This window comes from Sander lucioperca, chromosome 14 (assembly GCF_008315115.2).
Source record: "Sander lucioperca isolate FBNREF2018 chromosome 14, SLUC_FBN_1.2, whole genome shotgun sequence".
Lineage (NCBI taxonomy): Eukaryota > Metazoa > Chordata > Actinopteri > Perciformes > Percidae > Sander > Sander lucioperca.
The window spans coordinates 495,042-518,136 of NC_050186.1; the positions used below are offsets into that span (position 1 = coordinate 495,042).

General features: G+C 41.9%; 1 protein-coding gene and 1 long non-coding RNA gene across 2 annotated transcripts in view; one reads left to right on the forward strand and one right to left on the reverse strand.

The window, feature by feature from the left end:
* The window catches only part of scai (suppressor of cancer cell invasion), a 115,743-nt gene extending 104,399 nt beyond the window's left edge, over positions 1 to 11,344 (forward strand). Inside the window, exons 14-17 of the mRNA XM_031287261.2 lie at positions 1,240 to 1,312; positions 2,151 to 2,324; positions 5,471 to 5,571; positions 7,858 to 11,344. Coding sequence (XP_031143121.1) covers positions 1,240 to 1,312; positions 2,151 to 2,324; positions 5,471 to 5,571; positions 7,858 to 8,004 — 495 coding nt within the window. The 3' untranslated portion in view covers positions 8,005 to 11,344. The remainder of the gene's footprint in view (positions 1 to 1,239; positions 1,313 to 2,150; positions 2,325 to 5,470; positions 5,572 to 7,857) is intronic.
* LOC116041378 lies at positions 402 to 21,543 on the reverse strand. Its single transcript, XR_004102937.1, has 3 exons — positions 21,533 to 21,543; positions 15,330 to 15,334; positions 402 to 480 (listed from the first exon to the last, which is right to left on the reverse strand). It is a non-coding gene; the product is annotated as an uncharacterized LOC116041378 (long non-coding RNA).
* Positions 21,544 to 23,095: the final 1,552 nt, after the last annotated feature.

Sequence of the window (23,095 nt, forward strand, 5' to 3'; positions counted from 1 at the left end):
ACTTAAAATAATTGTGTAAGTAGTAAAACAATACAAACTGAAACGGGTTAAAAAAAACAAACACTGTTTTAAGTTTAGAAACAGCTTATGCTGTCTCACAGTGGTTTGGTCCACTGCCTGCTTTCCCCTTTTAGGTCACTTACTCACAGAAGTACGGTGGGACACCGTGGGAGATAGCAAAGTTCGAATCGATGCCTATTTTACATGAAGTGATTATTTTCTCTAATACATCTGATGACTCAGGACAACATGCAGCAAAAGGCCACGGGTTAGAATTGAACCTGGGCCGCTGCGGCAAGGACTGAGCCTCCGTACATGGGGCGCACGCTCAACCAGGTGAGCCACTCAAGACGCCCCATACTTGCTGGAGTTTCACAACTACACATCCTACAAGTACAATTACAGTACAATTTTGGCTGTATAATTTGTGTCCCCTTTAAAAATTGCTCTTGAGAAATTTTATTTTTATTGATCCCCCAACTGTTGGATGAAATTTACACCCATGTTGCAGGGAAACAAACCATCTTCAAGTACAGAGATGCCTACATTATGGCCTTTAGTGAGACATGGCTCACATCTACAGAAACAGACCAGACAATTAGCGGATTTGGAGTGCCTGTAAGGCTGGACAGAGACACAAATGCTACGGGGAAAATCCCATGGAAGCAGAGTCTGTTTATATATAAATCAGCAGTGGTGCAATAATAATAACATTCAACAACATTCATCATCACACCTTCCAGCTTCAAACTCATCACACATTCTTGACATACTTTTTCCCTACCCCATTGCTTCTCCCATCCACACTATGGTAGAACAGTTTGAATCCACCTCTGATGCTTCTAGCCTTGCACCCCTTCCCCCTGGTGTCTTGCGCACACAATATATTTACCTTCTTTTTCTCCATCATATCAGCCAGCTCTCTCCCTTTACCAGTCATAGTTCCAACATTCAAATTTCCGACTCTCACCTTTCACACTCCTACCCTTTAACCTCTCCCACTGCCACAGGCAGGCAGCAGGAACCTCTCCTTCTTCACCTCAACAGTAGCACAGTTTCCACTGGCACCCTGCTGACCAACAGTACCGGTGGCTGTCATTGGTAAACTGGATGTTTGGATGGATTACTCTGAATGTTTATTGACATTGGGTGGTGGGGGGATTTGAAATTTGTGTATATGATGTGAATGTATATTCTAAAATGAATGATTCTTTTCTGTCTTTCTGTTTATACAAATAGCATTTCACAAATCTGTTTGGCCAGCCTCTGGTGTGCCTACTATCACCTGCAGTATATCCCAAGAGTGTGCAAGGTGTGTGTCACTTGAGAGCAACAGTTCATTAAATGATAAGTGATATTCTATGTTAGGTCAACAAATTCCGTGAACAGATCAAACCAACAATGTGTTAGTGTGTCTCTCAATACTTTATTACTATCCTACCCTGTTTGTAGCAGTCAGCCTGAGCCCATTGGTTCATGCATAATTCTTTAAAAACGACTGACAAATACGGTATTTATATTATATAGTTTCTTTAAAGGCTCAGTAATTTTCTAAAACAGCTGGCTAGTTTTTATCAAACATTACTCAAACAGAAGAAAATAGTACATTTGTTGGGTACTTTTTTCAGATGCGGAGTAATCCACATTTGATGTTCTAGTTGAGTATTTCTGGCAGCAGGACAGTGTACAGGTTACAGTGTGTGTTCATAGCATTGAATAAACAGTGTGGCTCATTGAAGTGTTTTAATAGTTTCACACAAAATACTTGTTAGTAAGATACAGTGGTGTTTTGGTCTTTTCATGGGGTTTGGTGACGATAAGAAAATATAGAATATCACCAGGCATATGCTTTCAGTTAACAACAAGCTACAGTTATTTATTAGCTGACAGTTTTACATAATTTTAAATAAATACTACATCTTTGATTTAGAAATCTGTCCTTATCTGTTAACCTAAATCTTGGTTGTTAAGTTTTTAAAATTTCCAGTGTGTATGTATTTTATCATGTACTCACAGGTAGACTTTTTCATGTACTGTAATTGGTAAAGTTAGTGGCACAATGTTTTCAGGCAGTGTGTTTATGTGAACATGGAGAGAAAATGTCACGTTTTCACTTCTTACCTGTGCCGTGTCTTTGCTTACCTGTTCAGATCAGTCTCAGCGTGGGAGTCTCTTCACTCTGTTCCTCTACAGCCCACTCTTGGCTTTCTCTTCTGTGTGCGGCTTAAACAGCGTCCAACGAGGCCTGTGGGAAAGGGCTCAAGAATTTCTTCGTAAAGTCTACCGTGACATTGGGCAGATGATAACTCGATCACGGACCATAGGTAGCACATTTCCCAATTTCCCATAAATTTTAATAACATACTAGCAGACCTGAAAGAATAAAGTGGACCAGGAAAAATCTGTATTCATACATGTTTTTGTTTATTTGTTTTTTGTTCAAGTCAACACAGTATTAATCATGATAAAAGCGATGCCTTTTCAATTACTAATTGAATTGAATTATTTAACAGCACCAATCATGACCAGCAGTGTCCCATGTTTGTGTCCAGCCAGGGACCTTGTTTGCATGTCATTTCCCATCTCTTTCTCCCCTTGACTTCTTGGCACAAACATGCCCAAATATATGCATTTTAAAAAAGTGGTTATTGTTTAGGGCAAGGGTCTTCAATGTTTTTTAAGCCAAGGACCCCTTAACTGAGAGAGACGGATCAGGGACGCCATACTACATATATAAAATGAAGTTGCATATTAAACTGGGCCTAAAATAACGTGTGGGTGGCCTAAAGCCTTCTTACATACCTTTTTAGTACATGGAAAACTAAGCTAACTTGCTATAATGTGTTGGATTAATGTTAAGACATTTAAATTTTTGACAAAACATTATACAAATTTGTATACATTATACCATAATTTGGCAGTAACTCTGAGGACCTCCTAGGGGTCCCAGACCCCCTGTTGAAGATCTCTGGTTTAGGGTGTTAGCTGGTTCTGATAGACTCCAGAATTGAACGCAAGTGTCAATCTGGGCACTGCTTAGGAGCTAGGCCACAGTCCAAATAAGTCCTATCCTTATTGGTTTAGTGCTGCTTTACAGTTCACAACTACTCCCTTGCGGGTGAAGTTACTAGGGCTTGTGTATAGACCTTTTTCACGGCAGACATGGTGACATGTCATAGTAGGAAAAGCACAAGTGTATTCAAAACCATTAATGATGGCTGCATTCCACTTTGAAGAGGCCCTGGTATTGTGCATGGACACTTGATGGAATTGAGCCATCGCTAAGGTTATCAATTTCAGCTGTGCTTTTCCTACTATGACAAGTCAAAATGTCTGCTGTGAAAAAGATCCATTACGCTGCCTATTGCCTAAGGTTGGAGCAACCAGGATGTAGATTTTTGGTTGCCATGGCACCAGTGAGTGTGGCAGGTGTCGTACCTGCTTTGTCTGTTTTTTCAGTTTTTTTACTAAACTTACTAATCTAACCTGAGGTATGTCGCTTACATACGACAAGAAGACACTTTTAAATATACGGGACTCATGTCGTCTCACTAAAAGTTTTACTCCCGATCCAACCTGGCCCAGCGAGATTGCGTAACAACAACAAACAACAACAGACGCACTAGCAACAGGTCACGGAGAAGGCGTAAAGGTAAACGGGCAGGCATCAAAAACAGGATAAGGACCCGGGCACTGCCCAGTATCAGTGGAAGTGCTAGCTAATGTCCAATCCATAGAGAACAAGCTGGACAAGCTCAGAGACAGGATTAAATACCAGAGGGACATACATCATCATGCAACATCATCTGCCTCACTCACACACACATCTCACACATTCCTGCTCATCCAACCTGGAGCTCCTGACAATTTTACCTTCTTCGGGAGTTCACCAGTGCTGTTTATATCCCACCACAAGCGACGCTGCTCTGACTGAACTCCACGAGGCTCTCCACCAGGCCAACCATCGGGATGTAGCCGTTATTGTAGCCAAAGATTTTAACAGTGCTAACCTTGAGAAAGTAAGACCGGACCTTCGGCAGCACATCACGTGCCCCCACCAGAGGATGAAAGAACCCTGAATCAATTACGGAAGCAGTGTTGGGATTTATTGGAAAACTAGTGGACTGCGAAAAACTAAGATCAGGATATTTCCCAACCAGAAGCCAACGGATAAAACCAGTGCGAAGATAAAACCAGCGCGACACCCTGACATCCCGCATTGCTGCTGACAACACAGGGCTTGTCACTGTGAATATAAACAAATACAAAGCCGCTTCATACAACATCCATAGAGCAGTGAAGGATGCGAAACAGCGGTACAGTAAAGCTGGAATTGCAACTTCAGCAGTCTGACTCCAGAGGCCTGTGGACTATGGACCATCACGGACTATAAAGCGACGCGTACATCCATGGTGAACGCTCTAGCCGATGAACTAAACAACTTTTATGCAAGCTTTCAGCGTGACAGCCGACAAGACAGCATAACTCTCTGCAGAGAGGAGGGGGCCTTCACCATGAGGAAGCATGATGTGAGGACTTTTACAAGTGTAAATATCAGGAAGGCAGCTGGACCAGACAGTTTTACCGGCCGTGTCGTTAACTGACTGCTGTTTGTGGACTATAGCTTAGCATTTAACTAGGGATGCTCCGATTGATCGAACGACTATCATTATCGGTCGATATTTACTAAAAACGCGTGATCTCTTCTAGCTGCCAATAAATTACTACACACATCAAGTGGCCAAGAGCAACAACTGCATATCTGTGACTGCATGTTCATGTGAAGTGAAGTCCGTCCGCGGCCGCCTCCAACCCACCTGATTGGCTAGGAGCTGTACGGTACTACAAACAAAACAATAGTTGTAGAGTCGTCACCCAGCGGAGTATGGTGAGTTTAAGCTCACAGCGGCGAGTGAGGGGAAAAAAAGGCTGGAAAGGCGGCACCCAAACGCCAGTTAGTAACACAAGCAACGATAACTAGTCGTTTTGGTGCCTATTCCTAACTGTCATTGCTGCATGATGCTTACTTAAACGTCGTAGAGATAGTTTTGTACACTGTAGCAGGACAAGTTAGCAACACCCGTTTACCGATATGTTCTTGACTACGAACATGAAGCACCAGATGAAAAAAAGAAACGCATACAGTACTTGTCCATGATCATAGAGGCAACAATGCCTCCGGTAAAATAGGGGGCGGTGTGAAACCTCAAAAGCAATGGTTGCAATCTTCCATAAAACGGAAAGAAGAAGCGATACTGAGGCTCTGGCTTGCTGCAGGAGGGAAGGAATGGAGTAGCCAGGTGTCACTGCATGTGCCGCCCACTGAAAAGCTTGGGGAAGTGGAAACAATGAATCGATTATCAAGATGTTGTAGATTAAGTTTCTTTTGATCAACTAATCCAATAATCAATAATCAAATCAACTACTTGTTTCAGCACTAAAGTTGTTACTTTTTTCACTGTCTCCACAGATCAAGCCTTTTTGCAATTCTTTGGTGACGAGTTCCTTCGGCTGCTGCTGATCCGCTTTGTGTTCTGCTCAGCTGCATTGAGACTGCATAAACTCTTCCGGGTAAGTCACTGCTGCTGTCTAAGGAAGCCACATTGTTTGTTTGAAGTTATTATTTGAATTTAGAGAATTTAGTGTGTATCTCACAAGTTAGCACAGTCTACTGCACTACACCTGCATAGTTGCTACTCAGACCAAAATTCAAACCTTCCTTCTCCAACCCCAAAAAAACTCTTCTCTAAACTCCTTGACCCCCCTCCTCTTACTTCCTTTCTACCATTTTAATACAGAAAAAATAAACAATATCTCACAGTGCAGTGTCTGTATCTCTGATTTCTCATGTGTGTGGCTGAGGTCTTGAAAATAAGAGAAAGGTGTGTCTGAGGTCCAGCACGCTGCTGCAAATAAAGGGAGACTTTAGCACTGCTCTAATGAGCTATACCCACACCTCTCCCCTGCAGCTGATTGCAGCCCATGCCCACTTCCACAATTACGGTTGCATGAGTTTATACAACAAACAGCATCCACTGTTAAGCCCTGGAAACATAAGAGACAAGTTAAGGATGTTTTTGATAACGCTTCTGCAGATGTAGAATAGTTTGGACCCAACTTCATATGTCTTACATTTCCAACAATTTGGTGTGTTTTTTTTGTTTAACTTAGATGACCTAATCCTTATGACACCCTCCCAGGAGAGAGATGCTCTCCGTACAGTGGAGGCTGTGCAGCATCTACAAACACTGGTTTTCGCCATAAACTGGCTTGCCGATCCCTTCACAGACGGTAGTTTATCTGGGTGTGGACATAAACTCTACCATTATGAAAACCAGGCAGGATGCATTACTCTCTGCTGTCACACATTGCGCCTCCCAGGATGGTGTCAGCATTGTCAGTGATGCGTCTGCTGCGTTTGATGTCCGCGAATCACGTAGTGGTTCCTGTGGACACACACGTTCCACATGAGGAAAATTCCAAGATGGTTCGGCCGCCTGCGCCTTGGCCCAATACGGCACAAGAGGCGCTTGCTGACCATCCCTCCCTCTCTACAGTCAGACCTGGCCTACTGGAAAACCCCCGTGCTCTATCACTGGGGGTTCCCCTCGGGAGGGTGACGTCACAAATAACACACAGACACGTCTCTCGCTGGCAGGACAGATCCTCCATCTCTCCACATTGCCTGGAGCTGGCCACAGTGCTAAAAGTGCTGAAACACTGCCCTAAGTCTGTCAGGTAGATGTGTTAATAAGAACAGACAAAATAACAGCGGCGGGGTACGCTCAGCCCGGCTATTAAAAATCCCTCTCATAACAAGCAGAAGTTGAATCCGTTCAGATGCTGTGAAACAGGTTTGGGAGGGCGAAAATGGATCTGTTCGCCTGACGAGAGAATGCACTGTGGTTCTCTTTGAAGGCGCAAGATCTCAAGTATTTTATTTTATTTTATTTTAACATAATAAACAAACCGAGTAAAGAGAAACCAGAGAGAGAAGCAGAGAAAAGGCAACAGGTTTACAGGTGCATAATGTTGATCATTATGTCTATTATATGTTTAAAAGAGCCATGGAGTTAACTTTGTATTTTGGAGGAGTTGGCCGTCAATGTAAAGTTTGTCCACCACCAGCTACACAGCTGATTTTAGGAGGCCGGTGAATAACCATTACAGTAGTTTTGTCTCCTTGTTATTAATGCATGGATTCATTTCTCAGTCAGAGATAGAAGCACACACCCTTAATTCCCATGAATTTGGATGACGATATACAGTATGTGATAGATCTTACTAACAAATGCAGAAATTAGGTTAATGTTGTTCAAACCCCCATAGTCCATCTGATTTTCAACACTTTTCTTTCTACAGTAATAAAGAGTCGTTTGTACTCATTGCAACAAAGACAAGTGTGTTAATGCATTGCCATAAATGTATAGTGTCAACTAATGTATCTTTGTTCATAACATTATAGCCACACAGCAGAGCTGTTTTTAACCTTGGATTTATGTTGATCAGAACATCACCACCCTCCATTTTGAGATCTATGCATTCTGCTACCAGCTTTTGGAAGCTGGTAAAAGTTTGGAAAAGTTCAGTTTTTGAGCAAGAAAATCAATGTTTTAGTCTGTATGGATGGCTGAAATTGAGAGAAAAAGGTGCTTTTACAAATGTAACAGGCTTAGTTGGACATGTTTCCAAGGTCCATTTAGTATAGACCTCTGTCTACAGTGAAACACTAATTAATGGCAGCTAGTAGTGACAGAAAACATATTTCTGCCAGTTAATAGTATTCCTTCAAAGCATGTTTGTTGTGATATTTGTCAGTAATATTTGAGTCAGAAGTGTTTGATTTTGTACTTGCAGGAGTCCCAGAGCTTCCCGGAGTCCTACCCTGAGCTCCCTAAACAGGATACAGTGGAGAGCAGCCTTCTGCAGAAGCATATTTTGGAGCTGGCGACCATGCTGGATGTACAGAGCCTATTTTGGGATGATCCACTGGAAGTCTACTAACATCTTTGCACAGGGCAAAATGGCATACGTGTACATACAGACTAAACTGCCAGAGCCCTCACTGTTGTTTTTTTTTTTTCAGGTAATGAAATACTGGTTCAGCACATAGAATTTCATGTACTGCATTTAACTGTTACCTGTGGAGGCAAATGTAGTGCAACATTAAAATGTTGACATAGGTAAGCCTGAGTTGAATATACTATAAATTCCCCATTTTGAGTCTAAATGGCTGGCCTCATAAATATAAGCAGCATGTAGGACATAGGAGTAAACAGACTCACCATTCCCCATTTAAATGTAAGTTTAAAAACGGCAGCCTTTTTCTCATGTCAGAAAATTGTTTGCAGTCTTTTATTTTTTTTTAAATAATATTTAGCATTGTTTATTGAAGTAAAGGTTGTGTTAGCCTAAGGATAGAGAATTGAAAAGTCCTGGGCAGCTTCAAGGTGTGACTTTATCTATCTGTATGAAGGCAAAGCAGGGTGGTGAGAACACAGTGCTAACAAAACCCTTCACTGCATCAGTACAAATTAAAAACAAGTATAATGTTAGCACATTATTTCCACACTAGGTTGGAATTCGAAGGATTTCACCAAAAATGTTGTTACTGGTATTTGCCAAACAGCTTAACTTGTAGCAGGCTGAGGTGCATGAGTTCATGTTGTGTGTAGTCCACATTAGTAAATATATCACACTACTTCATGGCATTAACCAGCAATCCATGTAATCGTTGATTGTTTCAGCCTTGTGTGTTTTGTGATCATTATTGCTGTTCCATATCACTGTGCTGTATTTGCATGCATAATGCAAAAAAAGCATTCCATTTTGTTTTACCCACAAAGAATGGCCTCCATCTTTAAGGATATAAAAAGGGTTGTAGGTTTTAAAATGGCATGGGGTTGGGCAGTAAATGGAGCCAGTGCATGTGTTGCATGTACATTTGTAGTTGTGTCAACAAATAAGAACAATCTAGTTTGATAAGAGTAGATGAAGGAAGGTAGCATGTTGCACACCAACAAAAATTCACCATTCTGTTTATTACTTAAATGACACCAAAACACCTCTGTAACCTAAATGATGACAGCTTTTATCATGTTGAATGGAATATCATTGGCAACACCAGTCATCTTCCTCATGCAGTCAGGTTACTTTCCTGACATGTCTGCTACTACATGGGGTTTACTTTTACCGTTGATCCACTGCTTCAAGCCTATAGATGCTGCCATCGTTGTCAGTTACTGGCACCACAAAAAAATAAAATGTAGTGAAAGAGAGGACGCCTGGGTGGAGCTGAGGAGGGAAGAACAAGCAGTAACCACCATGGCTGACTTTAAGTGTTGAGAACAATTGAGACCATGCCGTAGTGGATTATTTTCTTGAAAGACACTTTTAAAGCCCAAATTATATTTATTGCATGCGTGTGGCTGTGAGGGTCCTTTTGACTCTTTAATTAAAATGCCCACGAGGGTTATATGCAAAGACCATCGTACACATCAACAAACCTGTGTGAACACGCCTGTGTATGCAGACACCCAGTGTAGTGTTACAAGACCACATGTGCATCTGCTGTTTGTGTCCACATCCTTTTTGAGTAGGGTTTTGGAGGGCACACAAACTGTATGTGTGGGGGTTAATGGTTGGGTAACCATTAACCCCCACACATACAGTGACAGTATGCCTTTTTGTGTGCCCTCAAAACCCAACCAGCACAGTGGTGGGTTCACGAAATGGTACATGCCATTTATGCCAACCTGAAGTATTGTGCAGCACGTTAACAAATTAAAGGACAATTTTAATTTGTTAACGACGAACGGCGTAACATAGCTCAAGCACGGCGTTCGTGGTTCGTCTGGTCATGACCATGTTTTCCCAAGATGGCGCCTGCCTGTATACATGAACAGTACAGTCTTTATAATCTATCTTTTTAATAAACTGTCTGTACGCTTAGAAAGTTCTCAATGCTTCGGTTTACATGTAGGGACCCTCATTATGATATCACTCGGACTTGTTTAGGACGAAAATATAAGGTTTTTAAGCAGTTTCATGCTGCTGCATTCTTCCAGACGGGTATGCAACCTTCTGACTACATAGCAATCAGCATGTTTCTGTTCATACTTTAACCCTAATAGGATATTTCAAGTACTGTCCAAATTGCCAGGAAATAGCTGATTTGCTGAAAATTAGATTCATAAAGATTTTGATACCTGGCTGGTCCAAGACAAATACTATAATACAAATAAAATTTCCGAACTTTGCTGTGACTGTCCATAGTCTCAAAACAATGAATACTAGTTTTCTAAGTTGACCCTTGACACATGCTCATCATGTGTCAAGGGTCAACTGGAAAACAGAAGCAGATTTCCATGAAATGTCCTTTAGCATAAAGAATAAGACTGTTGCTTTTTATTTGTATTATAAGACCAAAATCAACAATACATTAGCTGGTGCTCAAATGATTATTTGGGGCAGCAGGACAATGAAGTTCATAGCTCATTCCTATGTGATGATAAGCTATATTAGGCTTTGGGACCAATATATAATACCACTAGCCTTATCCTCTAAAAATTGATGGTTAGCCCCACTTCTGTAGAGTCTTAGCTAAAAGCTAAATTGTCAATATGTAATATATTTTCATCCATCACTACTCAGGCTACTAGCTAGGCTTCAGGCATGTTTGAATTATGTTCCACATCTGAACATACACCAAAGTAGAAACAAGCTGTATGCATCATTTATTTCTGACACCAACACACCATAGTGATTGCGCAGGCCATTGTAGTGATGCCCATAGTGAAACTTACTAACACTTAACTGCCCTTGACCAAAATGTTCAAATGATGGAAGAAAGTAGCCAAGACAGCTGGTTGGGATTAAGATTTTTGAATTGACAGAAATGATAGAAAGAACTTGTGAGAGTGATGTAAAGAGTGTTTATTACATGTATTGTTATTGTTAAGAGTATGTGTACAGATAATTTAAAGCAGTGTTTTGGCACAAATGTGATTGTTCAGTATTTAGTAAGTCTATGAAATGTGTAATGAAATATGAAGTTGATTTAAGGAGCAAAATGTTAATGAGGCCAATTTGTTCTTTGGCTATTTTTCTAAATATGTTACATTCCAACTTTCCAAGGACTTAAAGAGAAGCACAGGAAAACTACCACTGTTTTCTCCATTTTACATTTGTCTGGGAAGTGAGCCATTTCTACATTTTTTTCTATTTTCATTATAATATCAATATCAATATCCATCCTTGTGTTGAAAGTTATGATGATAAAGATACTGTAGGCTTGCACTTTATGGTTTAATGTTGTTATGATCTTGTTGTTGTGCTTTAGGGGGAAAAAAGAGAAAGAAATCCTCCCATGTGAGTGTTCTTTATGCTTTATTTACACTGGTGACCTTTTTTTTTTTTTTTTTACAAAGAGTAAAAATTGTGTGAGTCAGTGATTTCAAACATTTTCATCACTTTTTTAACAGCCTCTGCCTGAAACATGTCAAATTGTTGGCTGATTTCCAAAAAGTGTTGAATAGGCAGCAATAAACATGCGTGGAAGAATTAGAAATCCTTGTGCTTTAAGTCAGTGGTGCTCTAAAACAACAAAACATATCTACATGTTTACATCAATCAGAAGAAATGTAATAATTTTATCTGTTAAATATTGCAAGTTGACAAGTTTGTACGTGGTCTAAAAATTATGTTTATATGTTTACAACGTGTATGGTGTGTTCCCTGAACTCAAAATCCATGAAAATATCAAATATGTGACCTAATGGCAAGAAATAAGCATTATTTAATGGAAAATAACCCCAAACGTGAAGTACTTTGATCATAATTATCATTATAAAAGAAACAAACAAGATAACTTTTAGCTTTTGTTGAGATTTGCTTTAGTGGTGCTTAATATTTAAAACAGGATAACTAGTAAATGTATTATCTAGCACCAGAGGGATCATAAGCACAGAAAAAAATAAATTGAATTTGCTTGTAACTAAGCTAACGCTCCTTAAAAACAGGATTGTGAATTGTGTGTGAATATTAGTTTTTTTATTCCATGTTCTCAATTTGACATAAGCTACCCGTAGCATACGGAGTGTACTATTGCGTACTGCAAATAGTAAAAAAAAAGAAAAAAAAAGAAAGCATTTTAGAGAATTTGGGGTATCAAAATATAGCTACTTTTGCATTCCTGAACCGATATTGGGTTTATTGCCTTTTACTTATTCCCATGCATAACTGTTCAAACTTAGATAAACATAGATGTGATCACTTACAAGTTGTTTCAAGCAGCTACAATGAAGTTCCCTAGAGAAAATGTCTCTGCTACATAAAACATCAGCAACCAACTGATTTTTGTTGCTGTCCCACAGAATCAATGGCTTCTTTTTCTAAAGCTGTGCACTTTTGTCCAACATTAATACCGAGAAGACGCAAGAAAATCAACACAAACAAGGGTTGAAGGCATTAGTCCCACCAGATAATACTCCTAAGATTACTTAGGAGTATTATCTGGTGGGACAAATCAGTACTCACCAAGTCAGTATTAGTCAGTATTAGATATATGGAGCTTTTGTCAAAATCAAGTGATTTTTTGTGCTCTTGTAGATACAAGAGCACAAAAAATCACTTGATTTTGACATGGACACACAAGCACAACAGCCAAAGCTCCATATAATGAACCCACATCCATGGAGAAACATGTTGACACGTCTTGGGAACAAAACACAAATAACTTGCCGATCAATTCTGTTTTCTACCCCAGACACGCAGGGGTCATTTCTACCTTTTTATACTTTAAAAATGTCCAAAAGATGGGTGTAGCCTTCCTTTATAGCAACATGTGTGACTTGCTTGTTGTGCTTTTCAGTCAGTGTCAAACTGTCAAATGTATTTTCAAAAATTCAGTTTAAAAAATAGATAATTTTCTCTGTAAGCTGCATTTTTGTTTAGAATAGAACGTGCCAAAAGATGTGGTATACTCTTGCTTTCCCATCTTCACAATAATTGAGTTCAATTATTGTATAGATTTATTTTTTTTTGTTTGTTTTATGTTGTTTGCCAAAAGGAGCCAATAAAGAAAAGGAAAATTTGGCTTCATAAAAGGACCGACGAGTGTCTTTACTGTGGGACTGGGAATAATGTATAACTGTTACTTGTCAAGTACTTGTCAAGACAAGGTAAAAATGTAGTAATCAAACTCAAACTAACAATACAATACTAGCTATACAGCTATCAATATTGTAATTGCATCATCAACTTGTGAAAACAAGATTTACCAGACCTATAACTAAACAAACCTAACTTTCCTAAGTAGGAAATTAGTTGGTGCATTTAAATGCAGTTTTAGGAAAGTAATACTTGCAAAAAACTGTATAAATGGGATGTATTTGAGCAGTATCTTTTATAGTTTGGTTTGCTTTAAGAGATTCTGGTAGGAAAAGATGTTAGCTGTTTTATGATGGGAACAATCAGAATCACAAAAGAGTTTATTTTACACTTACGAGGAATTTGCCTAGGTGATTGGTGCATGAACAAACAATACAGATTCTGACTTAGAAACATCTTTATAAGAAATTCCGGTAGAAATGTTATAGAGTGATGGAAACCAGGTTTAATGCCGAAAAAGCTCTCTGGAGCTCAATACACGATTCTGTCATAGAAACATATTATCATCTTTATCAGAAATTCTCATGAAATGACTGCAGGGCTTTTTAGTGATGGAAAAAAAGGTTTACACGCCATAAAAACCTTGTTGGAGCTCAGCATTATAACATGGGAACATCTTTATAAGAAATTCTGGTTGAAATTTAGTGATGGAAACAATTTATACGCCATAAAAAGCTCGTTGGCGTTGATGATCAATCACAAAAAGAAAAAAAAATTCTGAGAACAAGCAGAACTGTTTTAGTGATTCTGACATATTGAAACATCTTTATAATAGATTTTATGGTAGAAACTGTTTTAGTGATGGAAACAATTTCTAAACCATAAAATGCTCTTTGGCGCTAAAAGAATGACGGATGATGATGGAAACAATGTTTACACGTGTAAACATTGTTTCCATCAATAAAACAGCTCTGCAGAAAGCTCAGAGAGCTTTTTTGACGTCAAAAAAGCTCTTTGACGCTCAATGCAGATGATTCTGACGAACATTTTTTTAGGGATTCTGTTAGGAAATGACTGAGCAGTTTTAATGACGGAAAAAAGTTTACACGCCATAGAAACCTTATATGCATCATGCTCAATATGTATGATTCTGACATAGAAACATCTTTTAAAACATCCTCGAAGGAATCTTTTTTAGGGTTGGAAACATGGTTTATACAATATATTATATAATGGCGCTCAATACACATGATTCTATTGTCTTATTTGTTTTAAAGAGAGAATTACATGACCGTTTGATATTATTTTCACAAGTTCACATACAGTTCAAACATTTATTTAAACATTTGTGCATCTTGGGCTGGAACCACAAACACATCCCTCCAAGGTTGCCATCTCGATCCTGTTTATCCACTGTACTGCACTTTGAGAGCTTAGTTAAAGGCTAGCTCTAGATTTATCTGTGCTCTTGTAAACAATGTGTTATTGTTAGCGGTTTAACCATAAACTCATTTTTGTATAGCATCCATTTTAGTATCTGATATTTACTGCACTGTAAGAAAAGATACTTACAGTGCAGTAAACATCTACTCAATAAAAATGAGGCAATAGATTACAAGCAATATTATTAATTAAATTTCACATGGTTTGGTATTGAGTAAATATGAATTAAATGAGACCCTTAATAGTTATCCATTTAATATGAGTATATTCAAATAGAAAACAGTACAGAATTAATTATAACCTAAACAAAAATATTGAGTTGATTTGAAAAAGATAAACTCCCTAATGTGTAAATAGTACTAATAAAAAATTATTTAATTCTACATATCAATGATATTGAGTAATAATCATCTACATTAATCTGCACATCGATTTGAATTTAATCAATGCAATGAATTAAATCTAAATATTCTTTCTTAGGAATAACTAGTCTATGGCCCAGAAAGTACAGAACGTAACAAATACTCAAATAAGAATTTTATTAGCAATTCACTTTTGTGCTTTCGACTCATTGTAGCAGTGCTGGGCAGTGTACCGGTATACGGATATTAATTTCCCATATGATATGAATTTTTCACATACCGTAATACCGATGCAATGCCGCAGAGAACACTTCGGCCGAATTGATCTGTGAGTGACTTCAGAACGGGAGCCCTGTTAACTTCGTACCCTTCTCACTCATGGTTGTAAATTTACAACGACAATTAACCCACAACTAACTCTCTTTAATAGGATAAAACACCATAGCACACAACTATTTGTGACTTTAACAATTTCTAACACTAATAATTTTACATTTAGCCTACAAATTTACACGTTTTATTGACAGGACAACGTTTTCAGGCATAAGAAGTTAGGAACTCAATACACATGAGTCTGACATAAAAAAAACATCTTTATAAGAGATTCTGATAGGAAATGACTGCAGAGCTGTTTTTATGGTAGAAACTGTTTTATTGATGGAATTGTTTCCGAGCGTCAGAGAGCTTTCTGACGCTCAATACACATGATTCTGTCTAGAAACATCTTTTTAAAACATCCTGGTAGGAAATGACTGCAGAGAGGTTTTAGTGATGGGAACAAGGTTTCCAAGCTAAAAGAATGAATTTGTGACTCAGTACACAATGCACATGATTCTGACAATAGAACATTGTTTTAGAGATTCTGTTAGGAAATGACTGCAGATCTTTTTAGTGATGGAAAAGGTTTACACGCCATGAAAACCTTTTCTGACATAGAAACAGCTTTATCAGAGATTCTGGGAAATGACTGCAGAGCTGTTTTTATGGTAGAAACTGTTATTAGGGCCCTGACACACCAACCAGACGGGCCGACCGTCGGCAGAAAAGGCAGTCGGACTGATCAGCCGGGTCCCCGAGGTCCAAAAAATGCCTCAGAACACACTGAGGTGACGCCGACTTGAGCATAAACGTAATACGTCTCCATAGCAGCAGGCGGCGCTGCTCTGTATTGTTTCCATTAACAGTCTGATTATTTACCAGAAAATGAAAGCCGGCAGCTGATTGGACGAACGCGTCACGTGGTTCTTTTTTCTCCAGAAATTCGAGAAGGGTCCAGCTGCGGCCAAGGGGGTAAGCTTCGCTTCAGAGCTCGAATCTCCTATGGCGTCATTTTGATGCTACAAAGCGATCACCCCCCGTTAGCATTCCATTGACTGCCATTCATTTTGGCGTCACTTTGACAGCGAATAACTTTACATCTGAAGCGTTTAAAGACTTTATTTGTCCATTGTTTATTTCTAAAGAAACACGACAATGTATAAAAGGCTCCATTACCTTGTACCTCACGTTATGGCTCCGTAGCAGACGTTTTTGTAAAAATAGGCTAACGATTGTGTCATAACCACGCGACTTACTGTCGCATAGTAGAGGAATTACCGTATAGTACAGGAGAAGCTCGCAGGCAGTTTAGACTTACATTAGCTGTTTAAGTTTAATTACTAATGTTAACTAGCATTTTAACGCAATAATTAGCCTGTGTCCATGTTATCTCCTTACATATAGGTATATGTAAGGAGATAACATTGCAGAGACGGAGAGTGTAGGTACACTCTCCGTCTCTGCAAGATTGGGAATGATTGAGATTTCTCTTGGCACAGCTACCAGAAGACTTCCAACTTTCAGACACGTTGCTCACGTCACATTTACGTCGTCTCTCTCAGTTGGAGGCTGCGCAGTAACGCTCAGCGCTCACCGGAAAAGTGCTTCTAAAGGCCTTCACTGGTTTCCGTCCAGAGCAACAGGATCTGTTGGTCCATTCTGTTGGTACAGTCTATGGCTGTGGCTTGCGGCCGCCACGCCACGCCCCCCGTTTCAGAAACACTACAAAGTGACATAGTCACTTTAATGTAATTTGAGTTATTGAGAATTGGCTACATTCAAAAGTTAAAGCTTCTTTTACTAACATTGTGTTGTATATATCATTTCTTCCTCTTCTCTTCAGTCTGTTCTGCCAGAGCACAATGATCCTCAGTTGGTACCGACCTGTGATTGTCAGGGTTTTGGTATTTGTTCTGTTTTATTGTGTAGTCTTGTTTCTCTGTTTTGCTTGGTTTCCTGTTTTATTTTGTAATCTGTTTGTTCTCACTTGTCTTGTCCAGTTTACTTCCTGTTTTCTGTTTTCCCGCCTGTCTGATTGTTCTGCCCCGCCCTGATGTGTTCCACCTGTTGTATCACCTGTCCCTTGTTAGCCTTGTTACCTCTTGTATTTAGTCTCTGTCTTTCCCTTGTATGTTGTCGGATCATTGTATGTGTTTGGGTTTGTGTGTTTCGTCTCCAGTAGTTTTCCTGAGTGTTAGTCTTCCGGTGTTTCTACGTTTATCTTGGACTTTATTTTGGATACCCTTTTGCCTGCCTTTTCCTGGACTCCTTTGGTTTAGTATGATTTTATGTTTGATTAAATCATCTAACTATCCTCTGCTTCCGTCTCTGCTATTTGGGTCCGCCATTCACCTACCCACCCTGACAGAATGATCCGACCAACTATGGACCCAGCAGAATTCAAGCCAGTTTTTCATCCACTGGACTCGGATGGAAAACTTTTGATTGGGTTTTACCGCTCCCTCCATGAGGAGGACCCCGCCTTCGCTAGGCACCTTTATGGAGGTACGTTGGCAGGCCACAGCACAGGAGTTTCGCCTCCCCGTCTCCATGCCTGTGTTTTGTCCTGAGCCTCAGCAGACCAGTGTTTCTGAGCCTGAGCTAACCTGTGTACCTGAGCCTGAGCTAACCTGTGTACCTGAGCCTGAGCTGACCGGTGTATCTGAGCCTGAGCTGACGTGCAACCCTTCTGTTCCCGAGCTGACGTGCAACCCTTCTGTTCCCGGGCTGGCGTGCAGCTCTCCTGACCCTGGGTTGACGTGCAACTCTCCTGACTCCGGGCTGACGTGCAGCTCTCCTGAGCTGGCGTGCAGCTCTCCTGACTCCGGGCTGACGTGCAGCTCTCCTGAGCTGGCGTGCAGCTCTCCTGACTCCGGGCTGACGTGCAGCTCTCCTGAGCTGGTGTGCAGCTCTCCTGACTCCGGGCTGACGTGCAGCTCTCCTGACTCCGGGCTGACGTGCAGCTCTCCTGACTCCAGGCTAGCTAGCAGGCCCCCTGAATCCAGGCTAGCTAGCAACCTCCCTGAGCCCCGGCTAGCTAGCAACCTCCCTAAATCCAGGCTAGCTAGCAACCTTCCTAAATCCAGGCTAGCTAGCAAACCCCCTGAATCCAGGCTAGCTAGCAGCCTCCCTGATTCCCCGCTAGCTAGCATCTCCCCAGAATCCAGACTAGCTAGCAACCTCCCTGAGCCCCGGCTAGCTAGCAACCTTCCTAAATCCAGGCTAGCTAGCAAACCCCCTGAATTCAAGCTAGCTAGCAACCTTCCTGAGCCCAGGCTAGTTAGCAGCTCTTCTGAATCCAGGCTAGCTAGCAGCCTTCTTGAGCCCCGGCTGGCTAGCAGCCCCCTTGTGCCCAAGCTAGCTAGCAGCCCTCCTGAGTCCAGGCTAGTTGGCACTCTCCCAGATCCCAGGCTTGCTAGCAGCCTTCCTAGCTTCCCCAAGCTTCCTAGCTTCCCCAAGCTTCCTAGCTTCCCCGAGTTTCCTAGTGTTCCCGAGTTTCCTAGTGTCCCCAGGTTGTCCTTGATCCTTGATCCACGGCTGACTAGCAGCCTTCCTTATCCCCAGCTGACTAGCAGCTTTCCTGATTCCCGGCTGGCTAGCAGCTTCCCAGAATCCCGGCTGGTTAGCAGCCGCCCCGAGCTTCGGCTGGCTAGCAGCCTCTTAGATCCCCAGCTGGCTAGCTGCTCCCTAGATCCCCAGCTGGCTAGCAGCTGCCCAGAACCTCCGCTGACGTGCAGCCTTCCAGAATCTCCGCTGACGTGCAGCCGTCCAGAGTCTTCGATGACCGCTCTGCTAGAGTCTTCCAGTCGTCTAGAGTCTTTGATGACCGCTCTGCTAGAGTCTTCCAGTCGTCCAGAGTCTTCGATGACCGCTCTTCAAGAGTCATCGATGACCGCCCTTCCAGAACCGCCGCTGACGTGCAGCCTTCCAGAACCGCCGCTGACGTGCAGCCTTCCAGAACCGCCGCTGACGTGCAGCCGCCCAGAACCGCTGCTGACGTGCAGCCTTCCAGAGTCTCCGTTGACCGCTCTGCTGGAGTCTTCCAGTCGTCCAGAGTCTTCGATGACCACTCTCCCAGAGTCTACGTCGACAGACCTCCCAGAGTCTACGTCTACGGGCAAGCCAGAGGCCTTGCCGGTCTCCGGCGTCCCAGAGACTGTCCCTGAGGCTTTGTTGGTCTCCGGAGTCCCAGAGACCTCCCTAGTGACTTTGCCTTTGTTCTGCCCCCATGAGACTTTGCCTGTGGCGGTCAGGCCGACTCCTGCCCCTCGTGTCCTGTCGGCGGTCAGGCCGACTCCTGCCCCTCGTGTCCTGTCGGCGGTCCGGCCGACTCCTGCTCCCCGTGTATTGTCGGCGGTCCGGCCGACTCCTGCTCCCCGTGTATTGTCGGCGGTCCGGCCGACTCCTGCTCCCCGTGTATTGTCGGCGGTCCGGCCGACTCCTGCCCCCCGTGTATTGTCGGCGGTCCGGCCGACTCCTGCTCCCCGTGTATTGTCGGCGGTTTGGCCGACTCCTGCTCCCCGTGTTTTGTCGGTGGTCCGGCCAACTAATGCTCCAGTTACCCTGTCGGCGGAGTTGCCAACTCCTGACCCTGTTGCCTTGTCTGTTACTGATCCTGTTACCTTGTTGGCAGACACTGGCCCAGCTGACCCGTCGCCTGTCTCCAGCCCAGCTGCCCCTTCATCTGCTGAGCCTGCCCGGCCTTCAGAGGGGATTCGCCTTCGTCGCTGGCCTTCAGAGGGGATTCGCCTTCGCCGCCGGCCTTCAGAGGGGATTCGCCTTCGCCGCCGGCCTTCAGAGGGGATTCGCCTTCGCCGCCGGCCTTCTGATGGGTTTCGCCGTCACGGACGGCCTCCTGAGGGGATTGGTCTTCGCCGCTGCCCTCCAGAGGGGTTTTACCCTCGTCGACGGCCGCCTCGGAGTCCTCGCCGTCCTGCTTGGCCGCCTGAGGGACTCTACCTTCACCAACCTGTTCGGCCGCCTGAAGGCTTCTGCCTTCGTTGCTGCTCTCTGTCCCCTGTTGCCGAGGCCTCTCTGTCCCCTGTTGCCGAGGCCTCTCTGTCCCCTGTTGCCGAGGCCTCTCTGTCCCTGTCCTGGGGCCTTCCTGTTCCCTTCCCCGAGTGGCCCCCCAGTTTTCCCCCAGGCCTCTACGGCCCTCTGTTTCCCCTGAGTGCCCTCTATGCTCTCTGTTCCCTGTGACTCTCTGTTCTCTAGCCCCGTTTGACTTTTTTGGTTCCTCCGTTCGTCCCTCCTCCGGTCCCCCTCTGCCCTCCCTGGGTTGCCTTTTGTTCTGTTTTGGTATTTTTTTTGGACATCTGGGATCTGTCCCTTGGGAGGGGGTACTGTCAGGGTTTTGGTATTTGTTCTGTTTTATTGTGTAGTCTTGTTTCTCTGTTTTGCTTGGTTTCCTGTTTTATTTTGTAATCTGTTTGTTCTCACTTGTCTTGTCCAGTTTACTTCCTGTTTTCTGTTTTCCCGCCTGTCTGATTGTTCTGCCCCGCCCTGATGTGTTCCACCTGTTGTATCACCTGTCCCTTGTTAGCCTTGTTACCTCTTGTATTTAGTCTCTGTCTTTCCCTTGTCTGTTGTCGGATCATTGTATGTGTTTGGGTTTGTGTGTTTCGTCTCCAGTAGTTTTCCTGAGTGTTAGTCTTCCGGTGTTTCTACGTTTATCTTGGACTTTATTTTGGATACCCTTTTGCCTGCCTTTTCCTGGACTCCTTTTGGTTTAGTATGATTTTATGTTTGATTAAATCATCTAACTATCCTCTGCTTCCGTCTCTGCTATTTGGGTCCGCCATTCACCTACCCACCCTGACAGTGATTCACAGTACAAGTGTCCCCTTTGTGAAAAGAAGGGAGACTTGTGTAAGCTGGTCCCTCATTTACAGGGCCACAAGTGAAACACAGTTAAACATGCAGGTATTTTTTTTTGAAAAACATACAATGTGATATTAAATATCTCATGTTTTATTGAAATAACTGACTGCAAATTTTGGTATCGCCTCATGACTGTGGTGAACAGTGAATGAAATTTAAGACCTACACATTAAAGTACAGCAAAATGCAGTGTCACAATAGTAGTTGTAAAGTTAATAAATGTATTCAAATTGAATAAAAGCAACACAGAGTAATATAATAATACTAAAAATAATAATGCGGTCTGGCATATCTGGCTTCATTATTATTGATACATGACATTTCACAACATCATTACTGCACTGTCAGATTATTTTAAACATCAGAAGAAACAGAACTGATTACTTTGTATGTACACCCTGACACATGCTCCCCAGGACATTTACTTTGTCATTGAACTTTTAACAAATAGCTCTGAGCATCTGAAAAAGGAAAATTAGATTTATGTAACAAATAAATAATACAATTACTATTCTTTTTATGTAACAAAGGGGTGTGAAAAAATAATTTAATATGTACTTGCTGCATTAATTACTCTCTTTTTCTCTTTTAGTGCTTCGATCTAGAGAAAGCCTTCTACTCAAATGTACTCTATTGTGACCAGCCCAGGAAAAGGAGAACACACACAGACAGTAGTTGCATTACCAGGACCTACCCATGCAACAAACACAGCTGCTGTCACCCACCTTTTTGTGTCCTCCTATTGGAGTGTGTGTGACTTTGCTGTGACCCTAGAGACACCCTGAGCTATGTGTGCACCAAACGTTGTGTCAATCCATCCAGTAGATTTTGAAATATTTGGATAAGTGAAAACTTTAAGAGAGACGGGAATTCCTGAGAGAAGAACAGGTTCATCTTCTCAGACCAGAGGTCAACCCGAAGAGAGATGGTGAAAAAGATTGTTCATTGATCACCAGGATACCAAAAACTCTAAAATACTTACATAAGGTTGTTCGGAACACAACAATTACTCTCACAAAATAAGGAGGGTTTGATGGAGAACAGATGAATAAGATGAAGAAAAACTACAAGAAGGCAAATCCCTACCCAGCCCCACTCATGTCAATCTAACATGTCCTCTCATATATTTACATCCATCCATTACATTTACATCTTCATGGTTGACTCAGTATTCAGCACTTTTACTGCAGGAATGTTCTTGTTTCAAACCAGCGGGGGTCTTTCTGTGTTCAGCAGCATGTGTTTGCATGTGGTTGTGTTTACTTACAGTACAGTCACGATCTCTCCCATGTCCGTGTGGGTTTCCTTTCTTCCTCCCACAGTCCAGACATGTTGAACAGGTGAAACATTGAATCTAAACAGTCTGTAGCTGTGAAGCCTATCCAGCTTCACTTCTCTTCTCCTAAATAGTGTTATAGCTCATTAGTATATAAGTCAAAACGTTATCACAATATAATTATATTATGTTTATTACTGTGATTTCACCAGTGCCTTCCTCTGATTCGGTCCTTCCCCTTCATTTATTTATTATCCTAGTTGTGCACAACATATTATCATGTGCAAAACAAGAATAGACAGGTACAGGTACGGATTTACCTACAGTATGTACCTTTGGAGCCTAATAATTACAGTAAACTAACCAATTATTATCATCTCCAGGAGCCTGGTTGACTGAAACGTTTTTACAGCAGAATGAGAATAAACCCAAAGTTATATTATTTAGTCCAAAGCATAAAACCTATCTGCTTTATTTTGTCTTGTCAAGTAGTTTTAATCAGGCAGTCCTGCCTTATTTCCTGACTCTTAACAATTTTCTGTGTTTGACCTAGAGAAAGTTAACAGGCTCTGTCTATTGACTCTCTATTGATTGATATTCTTTCTAACTTCACCTTAAAAAAACACTCTTACTTGTTGGCTTTTAACTGTGCCAAACATGTTCTTCTAAGCCTTACTGTAAGTAATTTGCTGTTTGTGACATACGT